Here is an 11810-nt window from a genome sequence, read left to right as displayed (position 1 = left end):
TAATAAAAAAATCCAATTTTCCAGAATATTTTTTTTAAGAAGCGGGTTGTAACACCCCGAATTTTTTTAAACTAACTCTTGAATTTTCGATTGACCATATCTTGATAGTAAGGATATATTTTACTTCGCACTTCCTAAATGTGAACTTGACGATATTTGAAACTTGTTTGAAGTATTATATGGTGTAGTTATGTAAACTACTCCTACTATGATTCTCTTAGTAAATTATTAAATGGATTACATATTTATGTATTTAGGACAACCCCTTTTTGTAGTTATCAAAAAAAAAAAAAAAAAATTGGGCAGCCACCATTTCCTCACCCTTATCCAAAAGTAACGTATATACCTTGTTAGCTAATATCCTCTCCACCTCCTCTTAATATTTCATTTTTTCCAAGAAAATAAAACCCCAAAAGCCCTCTCCACTCATCAAATTCTCCCACTAAATCAATCATCAAGACTTGTTTTGGTTGAGCCACAAACAACTCCACACGATTGAGGTAAGTTACAAAACCCATTTTTTGAACTGGACAGTTGTTAGTGTTTTTAGCATATTTCCTTGTATAAAATTTAGTTTTTCCTACAACTTTCGTTCAGGCTTCAAAATCTAGTTTTGCTTGTATTTACTCGAAAAGGGGATGCTACAAGTTTGGTATCAGAGCCTAGGTTTGTGATTCTAGGACTTTTGTAGTGACTTGTTGGTATACTTGTTTCTTTTTAACATGTTTTGTTGCGTGTATTGTGCATATGCATCATGTCACACCCCAACCTTGGGGGAGTGGTGGCGCACTCGCACACGAAGGCCCGAGCGAACCAACCATGGCATCGTGACATGTAATATGAAGAATGGGCCAACAAGGCCGCAATATGACACTAACAAGAACCAAATGTATAATCCGCACGCAAGAACCCAACAACAACCTCTCTCTCTCTCTCTCTCTCTCTCTCTCTCTATATATATATATATATATATATAGCTAAGGCCAACAAGACTATATCACGGTCATGCCAACTGTACAGGGGGCCGACAAGGCAAAGCAAAACATATATACACCGACGGGCGGTCCGCAAGCCTCTAAAAGAGCAACACAATATCAACGGTCGGGATAGGGCCCCGATATACCCCAAAACAATACATATACATATGCATTTGTACCTATAGACTCACAAGCAGCAACTCCGAAGAAGTGGAGTGCGACACTTAATTGTTGATCTCGGTGTCCTACTGCGGAGGCACGCCGACCTGTCTATCGGCACTGTGGGCATGAAACACGCGCATAAAAGGCGTCGATACGAAATATACCGAATATGTACGGCGGTAAGCACAAGCACAAATAATGTAAATAATATGAGAAGAGATTTACAAACAACTTCGAAACTCTGTTCAAAGCCACTGAGGGCGACCATAACCACAACATAAATGTAAATGCGTGCTCGTAAAATTATTCCTCACTGTGGAGGTATATATCATATCATATAACAATAATAATAAATCCCTCAGTGGGGTGAGCTCATCATCACAATATCATCTCTGCGTAACTGATCGGTGGCGATGCGCAGCTACGTGCCTACCTGGCCCCTACAACACGGCTCGATAAAGAAGAAACATATCTAAGTGCACATATAAGTGCCTACCCGGCCGACTATAGCGCGGCTAGGTAATGAAAATAAACACATATATATAAGTGCAATGCAAGACCGACCTGAGAAGAGATATCATGACAAGAGTCGAAGTGACCTATCGTCGTTATCTTTCGACTGTTGTTATTGACCCTACGTTCTTTGGTTTCCAACTATGAGACAACCAGCACAAGAAACATGGAAGTTACGTAGTATGGATTTTTTTGAAGTAGACATCATGTTCAAGCTATCAGTAACCATGATCAATATGAACGTCGGAAAAAGAACGAACAAAAGAATTTTAATTCTCTTTGAGCGATGAACAATGAAGGATGAGAATACTTAAATCTTCTTCGATGTGAGTTATTCATGAGAAAAGGGCAAATTTAATCATATTTATCAATTTGAAGTGGAGCAGTTCGAATTCGATGAAACAATCCAATAAACGTTCATTCGAGTTCTAGTCATGCCGAAAGATATAAAGAAGGACCCTACATACCTCGTTGATAGAGCTATACGCGTCTGTCGGGTCCTTGAATACCTTATGAATGACTACCTACACAAAACGAACTATTCAAGATCAAAATCAAACTCATAGCTCATGAAAATCTTCACTTAGACATTTAAGCAAGCAACTCGCGAGCATAAGTTCGTAGGCACTTTTGTAGCTCAATTTTCCCGCAAAACGCTACAAAATTTTACTTTTCTACTTCCCCTCATCAGTACGATCCTATCCATACCACCATAACTCCAAGAAACATGTTAAGACTATATAAAAGCCAACAATCAAACCAAGTCCATAAGAGTTCATAAGAATTGCAAAAGCTTATTCTATAGGGGTTTCTACCTAATTTCTTGGTTTAATTACTTGTAAGGCTCAAAGAGATGAAGCAAAGGTTAAATCATACCTCAAAAGTTAAATAATACTCTGCAACTTAAGTTATTTCAAGATGAAGCTTTCTTCCGAAAATCGAAACAACGAGAAATCTATGATTCCTTATGTTGTAATCACTTGATTTGCCTTTGAACTTAGTTGTGATTGATGGAGAATAAATTTGGGAGAGTATGAGGGCTGTTCTAGGGTTTAATATTGATGAAAATGAGGGCCTAAAACGTTGGGGACTCTATTTATATCACTTAAGTTGGGCTCACTGCCCTGTGGCAATTTGCACCCTTGGACGGAAATGCAGATTTCTCTCTACTCGGACGTCGTATTGACAAACGGTTAAATGCGCTGGAAACTAGACTTGTAGACCTTCGATTTTATAGGTGGATCACCCCATAACTCCAAGTATATTGAGAGAAAAGCTCTTTCACATCTAACCCAAATTTCAGTGAAATTTACAGACGTAACTTGCGACGACCTTTGTCGACTTTCGTATCACAACTCGTTTTTAACATACGAATATTATACTATTTAAATACCTCAAAACATTACCTTCTTAGCATTTTAGCCACCTTACGATACGATAACACATGAAAACACGAGGTGTAACACATTATGTACATGTCCCTAATGCAATGTGATCTCCCCTTATGTAGGAATTAAGCCATGGCCTCTTCTTCCTCTAATAGACCTATGGAAGCCGCTCGTGAGGGTTTAAATAACTCTAATGCCCAACCTCACTTACAAGAAGGGGTTAGAACATTTTTCTGATTCTAATTTTCCTCGTACTAGTGAATCTGAAGTGGAAATAATCAGGGTGCAAGAGTTGGGTCACATTCTCATATGAGTCATAGTACTCCTGTTGTTGATCCTCCTTTTCAACAAATGGCTGATTTCTTTCATCACATGGCTAGAAGAATGCCCGACCCTAATGAAATGAACTTTGAGAAAATGAGAAAAATGGGCGGAGTTGAGTTTGAAGGCACTGTTGATCCTACGGACGCCGAGCAGTGGTTGGAGCGCATGGAAAGAGTATTTGAGCAATTAGAGTGTTCAGACGCTACCAAATTTAAGTATGTCGTCTCACTGTTACAAAAAGATGCTTATGACCGGTGGGTAAGTGTGCCGAATGCCAAGGCAAAACCTCCTGTTCCTACTTGGAATGATTTTGTGAAAGAATTTCATATGAAGTATGTCCCACATGCTTATCATGATGCAAAGAAAAAGGAGTTTCTGAATTTAGAGCAAATGGGTATGTCTATTGCTGAATATCAATAGAAGTTTCTCAGGCTTTCTCGTTATGCTGGTGGTATTATTACTAATGAAAAAGATAAGTGCAGGCGATTCGAAGACGGTTTGTATAATTCCATCAGAAAATCTGTGGCGGTCCTAAAACATGAGAACTTTTGTAAATTAGTTTCAGCTGCTCTTACTTGGGAAAGGATCGACAAGAAACAAAAGCTAGTAGAAATGAAAACAAGTTTAGAAAAGTCGATGCGGATTCAGGAGGTCCATCTAAAAGGGAAGGTCTGACAATTCCAAAGCTGGCAGTGTTCACAAGTCAACCCAGCATAAGCAAAATAGATCAAATTTCTCTACTACTAGCACTCCAAACTATGGCCAAGGCAAGACTCGTATACCCACTTGTCCACAATGTGCCCCAGACATCTAATTTCTTGACAGAAGACAGAGTTGGAAAAACAAACATAGGACAATGCCAAATCTCCATTTCTTCAAGCATGGAGAATTGATCTTCTCCTTCCGTTCTCAACAATCGTTTCAGATTGGGAAACCTTTCTATAGCAAGTCGTTTCAAGTACGGGAATCTTATTGTGGGGAATCCAAAATGATCATTATCCTCTTTAATATACTCCACCTCTGGTACCCGTTGTATAACTCTAGAGTTTCTAGACAAGGCGACTCCCAAAGGGTGGTAAACACGAGCGTTTTCACAACCAATTTCAATAGAGACAACATTTTTCAAAAGCGAAGCATTCATCCAATTTGGGAAATGAAAACCTCGAAGCCGGTCGAGCTTTAATGATTTCGTATTGGGGTGTGGTCCGAGGGCTTCAAGCACTTTTTCATCCAAATTTTTTTTCGATTCAAATCCATATGCCCTAATATCCCAACTCATGCTTAAATTGTACAAATTTGCTTTTGTAGATAAATTAGCTTCTTTTGCATCCTTATCATTCTTCACTCTCTCAAGGTGTGTGATTGAAAGTGAGCCATGTAGGTTTAGGTTTCGTAGTTCACCAAGTAGATAACCTTTCCTCTCGCCCATAACAAAGTACTTTAGTGTCTTAAGGCATGTCAATGATCCTATTCTTGGTGGCATAGAAGTCAGTAGACAACCCTTGAACAGGACATTTCTAAGACTCCGTAGTGTACTTGTTTGTTTTGGCAAATAGGAAAGTGAGATACAAAATGATAGATCAAGAGTCTGTAGATTTTAAAGCTTGCATAACCTCTTTGAAAGGCTACAGATGCTACTTCCAAACAAGTTCAACAACCTTAAATGTATTAGATCTCCGATGGAAGATGATAACTCGCTCCACCTTTGAAAATTTCATATCAAGAACCCTTAGCGAGACTAACCTTTTCAAGAGCAAAGGAGAGTAAGAAGGCACCACTTCAGCAAAACCAATGGACATGATATTTTTCTCTGCTACGCTTACTTGACGAATTTTGCTGCCCCTTGTGTTTGTTGAGAATTAGCCAAATCGTGGATGAGATCATGCATCTTGAAATAAGTATTACCAAATTTTTCTTCTTCGACCTCTTGGAAGAAAGACCTCAAGTATAGTTCTTTGCATACTTCATTACCCACATCCTCTAGCTCCAAATTTCCTTTTGATAAAATAAAACCATTTGCCATCCAGAGAGTGATGAAATTTTTCTTTTCCATTTTAGTGTCTTTTGGGAATACCGCACAGAAAGTGAAACACTACCTCAAATCAAGTGGAAGGTTATGATAACTCAGTCTCACAGCACCCAATATTGAAGTTTCATCTTGCGGTAAATTCAAAATCTCATTGTCTCTCACATGTTCCCATTCGCTTTTTTCTTTCTTTAAGCTTAAAAGACCACCAAGAGTATTGGTCGCACAGAGGCACACCCCCACATTTATTCACAATCTCCTTTCCAATGGCCTTAAGGTCGGGATTTGTTTCCTTTTGGTACCCAAATGCACATTGCATAAACGACAACCAACAATCTTCTTGAGACAAATTTGATAACTGATATGGTTGCAAAGTTCCCATAATTGATCCAACCTTTCTAAGACGAGTAGTGGCTAGAACAAAAGCACCTCTAGCTCCAACCTTTAAGACTGCTTTTAACTTAGCCCACTTTTCCTGATCATCATCCCAAACATCATCTAAGACAAGCAAGTATCTTTTTTCATTCAACAACTCTTGAAGCTTCTTTTGGAGGGGAGCCAAGTCCACGTCACCGAGAGGCCTTCCTTCAATAGATTCTACAACTGCCTTTAACAACCTTTGCTCATCAAAATCATCTGAGACACAAACCCATATCTTTATATTGAAATTCTCAATCACTCTCTGATCATTGAAAACCATTTGCGCAACTGTCGTCTTTCCTAGTCCCCCCATACAAGTAGTGGGAGCACCGAAAGTCTTGGACATTATTAACATCTTTTATCAGGATTTTCGCTGTCTCATCCTCCTCTTTGTCCCTTCCATAGACTTTGGTTTAGCTAAAACAAAACCTGTTCCAAGCAATGCGGGCACAAATATTGTTACATTCGAGCTCAGTAGGAGGAGTCCGTCACCGGGAATAATAGAATATTTTTGCAAAATAAAGAGACAAGGAAGGGTTGACATGGAACAAACATGTAAAGAAAATCTCTAAACTTGTCCTCACCCCGAAACTAAGCTATTAGTAAGTACACTATTTTTTGGCTAGAAACTTTAAGAGGAGCACCTGTTTCACGTTTAGCAGCTTGTTTCTCAGCAATCTTGTCGCGCAAATGGAACTTCCTTCTTTCCTCAGCAATTGCATCTAGTTTCTCCATAATTCCTTTCATTCTTTTTCCAACCTTGTAACGGAAAGTGATAATATTTGGACGAATACACCCTAATAGAGATCGATTAAATCTTCTTTGCCCTCGCCTTTACATTTGTCCAATATGTGATCGACTTCATATGCAGCAACATTGAGTTTCTGCAACCAATTCTCTATTGCAATTCACTTTCTTTCACTATTTTCTAAACAGCAAAAGCAGCCTGAATCGAAGGCGAATTGGTTTTTGTTCTTGACGGGAATAAGGAAGGTGATTTTGTGAACTTCAAGTCTTCAATTTGTTTTGCACTTTTAAAATATTGAGATACTTACGGGTTGGAGAGAAGCCAAAAATTGAAGCAATGGCTATGATCTCTTGTCAAGAATCCATATTATTTCTATTGTTTAAAGAAGTTTGTACTAATTAGTCTGAAATACACGTACAACGCACATGTTCGAAAACTAGTTATTATAAATTTTGGGTTATAAATTTTTGCTGACCATGTACATATAAAAAATAATAGTATTCTCATTCATAACTTTGAAATGGGCAACTCTATTACATAAAAGGCAGGCAAGACCTAGGGGCAAAGTGAAATAAAAGAACAAGAACAACAACATATCTGGTGAAATCACATAATGGGGACATTTCCGAAAGACCCTCAGGGAGGGGTAATATGTACGCAACTCCCATGTACAACACTTACCCCTATTTTGGGAGGTTAAATCAGACTTTCTTTCTCTCTTTCAACGAAAGACCTCGGCTCAAGAGAAAGTGAAATAAAAGAAACTTAGGGGAAAATAAAATAATTACTTATTGGACTCAAATATATAAAAGTAATAGCTAGTAGGTTAATTACTAACTCAAGTCCCATGTACAATTCGAGACACAGAGAGTACTATTCCCCATGTAGGGTCGTGATCAAGGCTAGATGCTAAGATTCCTATGCAAGCCGGGATTTTTGTCGCGCAAATGGAACTTCCTTCTTCCATAACTATTTATCATCAATTGCATCTAGTTTCTCCACAATTCCTTCTTTCCTCAGAAAGGAATTATGGAGGTCCTCGTCAGCGTCACTCTCTGTCTTTGAAAACAACAACAACAACAAAAGAGTTAGCTCGCTAGCTCAGTGAGTAGATAACACTTATCCATAATCGTTTAAATCGGAGAAAGTCAGAAAACATGTCAATATACTGTATTCAGAAAACATATATAGTAGATATGTCCTTTTTAGTAATGGTAAAAAGTCAATTCATATCATGAATATATCATGTATACACTATACAGTATTCAAATAACAATGTGATAATAAAAGGGAGTTTGCCCATCATGAATACCATAAGTATAAGCTCTATAAGATATTGCATCATAAATTAATACATACATTGGGAGGTCTAAAACGAAATCGGTGAGCCTCCTACCTCAATGGATATGCTAAGAGTCAGTTTGGATGGGCTTAAGACTTATGACTTATGGCTTTTGACTTATTTTTGTTATTTTGGCTTAAAAACAAGTACTCAAAAGCACTTTTCTATCTTACCCAAACACTACAAAAGTGCTTAAAAGCTATTTTGGCTTAAAAGCACCTAAAATAAGCCAATCCAAACAGGCTCTAAGTAAACTATAACCGCGCTTGTGGGAGAGACAAATCATAACGATGGCCTACTCGAGGTATATGAGCATCTGCAATGATAAGGTGCACCAAGTCTAACGAATCCGCCGTTACCTAGGGGATCTGTCAAAATCTCCCCCCAAATTAATAAATATAAGAAAAAATAATGACCCTGAATTTTTATGACGAAACTTGATTCTTCTCTTCTTCTTTGTCTCTATACTTTCTTAGGATGCCTGCATTTTTCCACTGAACAAGTGCTTTATCTTCTTTCTAAAAACTTTGCTGAAAGAAGCTTCTTCCGAGTTGCTCAATTTGACCTTAAGGATTTTGCATAATAACCCTCTGCCAACTCCACTATTATGGGCTTCGGCCCACCATTTAACTCACTCCTCTGTTCTTTTTCTTTTTACTAGTTCTTAGTTCTTACTAATATTTTTTGGCTGATGACTCAAATACCTTTTTTATATGTAGTGTCAAAGCTACCTTGTCATCTTGCTCTTCTGATAAATTCCATGTTTTTCTCGACTTTATCAGTCATGACAAGTGGTCATCTCATTCTAAATGAGTGTTGAGTGCCTCATGAAAAGGCGTTGTATTTCTACTCTTCTATTGTGTTCAGATATTGCCAGCTCATAACTGCACAAATAGAAGTCTAAAACCTCTGACAAGACAGCAAGCTAGAATCCAATGCAGCAGCTGAGCGTCGAGTGTTTTGGCTACTAAGACCACATAGTTTAAGGACTTATCCCTGCGTTAACAGAAGGAGCAGATGAAGAAAAGATGAACAACATCTTCAAAAAGCAAGATATCATAAAAGACATGTCCTACTTCGGTTTCCATTATATAATCTAAATCTATCTCTGAGTAGTTCCAGGCAAAATGAAACCACTGCTCTAACCAGGTAATGAACTGGAAAGAACAAGGGCGTGTTTGTTTCAAAGATGGTGAAAACTTTTTTCTGAATTTTTTTTCAAATATTCACCAGAGTCCACCTAATATTCATTAGCCTTCAAGTTTTGGTCTTCCCTGATCAGTTTCAGTACAAATAGTATTTGCCTACCAATTAATTAGCTGGCAAATGGCTTATGACCTAATGTCAGATCCAGTATGTCCTCCAATTTTATGAACTATCAATGTGACTTGGACTCCCAGAAAAACACAGGGTAAAAAAGAAGGTAAAGGGACAGACTTGAAAGAATTCACCAGATCAAACATTCAATAAGATAAATATATGTTAGGTTCTTATATAATTGAGCAAGTAATGAAACCTTTTCATTAGACCCTAATGTGAAACATAGTCCAAACTGAACTGGAAGTTTTTTCATTTTTTTTTCCTTTTACATGACTCAAGCACTTTTCCACTTCTCTCAATCAAATTGATTTTTCTTTATCCAGGTTATCAGCAATCTGGACTTATGTAAGAAGGACCTATCACAATGACAAAACATCCTGAATAATCGACTTGGTTCAATGAGGTTCTATGCAAGTTTTACATCTTTACTTTAAGTGGGATATTTTAGATCTATATTTACTATAAATGTACACAGATCTACAAGGATCGACAGACGGACTCAATCATCTAGCATGCCATTTCTCTGTGTAGACAGATTTATGGACCCAATTCAATCTTGGAGATGATTTTCATATACTAATTAACAACTACGTAAGCATTCCCCAATTACCTGAAATAGCTTGGTATCTTCATCCTGGAATCACCTTTTCTGAAGCAACTGAGATCAAAATAGCCCAAAAAACTTAAAATTAGGGTTCTATTTCTAATGAGTTCAACGGATATGTACAATATAGGTACACCAATAGATAGTGTCACCTGAAGATGGAACATAAAATCCTTCATGAGTGATCGACTTAGCTAACATGGTGATCAACCTTTCTAGTCTTATGATGTGGCCATCTAGATATACCATATGCTTTACATATCCGTTTCAGTGTTGATCGACTAACTGCAACAACAAAAAGTCCAGAAAAGGGATTTTAGTAAACCTATGAGAAAAACATCGGGTTGATTTCTCAGATGGTCACTCAATTAATAGTTACTATCTCACAAAGTCACCTTTCTTCTTTATTCCAATTTTCTTCAACAAAGATAAAAACTATTAGTTGAGTACCATATGAGAAATGAACTCGAAAAACATGTCGTCTAAGTGGCATATAGATGCTATATAATAACGTGAAAAGGGATGCCAAGTGTAAAGTTAGTGAAGTTACCATGTAGAGATTTAGCAGCATCTTCAAGAGTCATGCCAAAATGCTGCTCCAGAGTCTCACGAGTGATCCCATAATCTTTTACTATCCTCTCTTTTGCCTTGTTCTTCTTTGAATCAATAATCTGAAGGTTAGTCGTCGTTGCTCCACAGAGGAGGTTACTTTCTCCATTTGTAGCTTCACGTATAAACAATTGTCTTCCACATCTAGCAATATCATCGCTATGCTCCACTTGGTCAGTTTCCACATTCGGTTGCTCAAAATGTGAATTAAGTTGCACCAATTCATTTGTGTCGTCCTTTTCAATTTCAAGGCCAACACTTGCTCTGTTTGGTTGGCGAAAAGAAGCATCAAGTTGTGCTAGCTCTTCCGAGTTAAATGGTCCAAGATAATATATAGCAGGAGAAGAATCAACCTGAGCACTGGTGACATCATTCGACATTTGACACAACGAATGAATCGCTGTCGACGCTCCTACATCCTCAAGTGATTGAACACTCAACACTGCACCCATATGCTCAAAACTTGGAAACATATTCTGGGTTGTCGACCATAAAGGATCATCGAAAATGGCTTCTGGGTGCAACCAAATACTAGATGATTGAGTAGAACCAATCATAAAAGGTTCAAGTGCTTCTAGAAGTTCTACTCTTACTGAGGTCAAAGTCGATATCGGTAGCTGATGCTGCTGCCATGACTACACCCAACACGAAAAAAGAAGAATCAACACACTATTGTATCAGCAAAGAGTAAGCTAAAATCAGGGAAAAGAGAGAGTGTGTGTGTTTGAATTAAAACGTATAATTTAGATATTCAAAAACGAAAAGTACTACACGATGTGCTTCTTCTAATATTATTATGGCAGAAAATATATCTCAAAATATTGATGAAAATTTATTTAATTTGATTTTTAAAAAAATAGAATGAACAAGTAATATGAGACGGAAGGAGTGATGGTGTAGTGATGGATGGGACAACCAAAACAGGAAGACCAAACTCAATATGCAATGATTTTAGTGAAGCTAACGCGTTTAACTCCAAAATTAGCTTTAAAAACTGAAAGTTATGCAAACACCAAACGGTTCAAAAGGTTGTGGTTCCTCTTTGTCGTAACTTTGTAACACGTGTTTCCCTCAATAAACCTTTTGACGTTTTTCATTCCATTTGGTGTAAAAGGACCAAAAAGTTATATTAATTTATGTGATATAATTTGAATAGGCAAGGGGTTTAAAAAAAAAAAAAACTTTTGAAATTTATGATCTAAAATAAGTTATAAATATTTGTGTGGCTGTAAATCATTTCATTAAGGGTAAAAAGGAAAAGTTTGAAGTTACCGTATTTCTAAATATAGAAATGTATCATTCTTTTTTGGACAGACTAAAAAGAAAAGTGTATCACATAAATTGGGACAGATGAAGTATGAAAGGTGTTTGAATCAG

General features: G+C 37.4%; 1 protein-coding gene and 1 pseudogene across 2 annotated transcripts; both read right to left on the bottom strand.

Annotated features, from left to right (window-relative positions):
• Positions 1-4091: 4091 nt before the first annotated feature.
• LOC132062328 (putative disease resistance protein RGA3) lies at positions 4092-10003 on the bottom strand (annotated as a pseudogene).
• Positions 7589-11154, bottom strand: LOC132062975 (protein NLP3-like). Of its 2 annotated transcripts, none has more exons than XM_059455428.1 (4): positions 10375-11154; positions 9977-10109; positions 9831-9878; positions 7589-7617 (listed from the first exon to the last, which is right to left on the bottom strand). In XM_059455428.1, exons 1-2 carry the CDS (start codon positions 10988-10990, stop codon positions 10015-10017), a joined length of 711 nt encoding a protein of 236 aa, XP_059311411.1. In that variant the 5' UTR covers positions 10991-11154; the 3' UTR covers positions 7589-7617; positions 9831-9878; positions 9977-10014. The 2 variants fall into 2 exon arrangements, with proteins under 2 accessions (XP_059311411.1, XP_059311412.1); XM_059455429.1 differs by having other exon boundaries at positions 7590-7613.
• Between the last annotated feature and the right edge of the window lie 656 nt (positions 11155-11810).

Source organism: Lycium ferocissimum, chromosome 7 (assembly GCF_029784015.1).
Source record: "Lycium ferocissimum isolate CSIRO_LF1 chromosome 7, AGI_CSIRO_Lferr_CH_V1, whole genome shotgun sequence".
Lineage (NCBI taxonomy): Eukaryota > Viridiplantae > Streptophyta > Magnoliopsida > Solanales > Solanaceae > Lycium > Lycium ferocissimum.
Note: the sequence above shows the minus strand (reverse complement) of the source record. Positions and strands in the feature narration are given on the sequence as shown.

Coding starts and splice junctions, on each gene's coding strand:
- LOC132062975 (XM_059455428.1), bottom strand. CDS start 10,990: ATGATTGGTTCTACTCAATCATCTAGTATTTGGTTGCACCCAGAAGCC. Junction 10,110..10,374: donor TGCTGCTAAATCTCTACATG/GTAACTTCACTA, acceptor TTGTTGTTGCAG/TTAGTCGATCAACACTGAAA.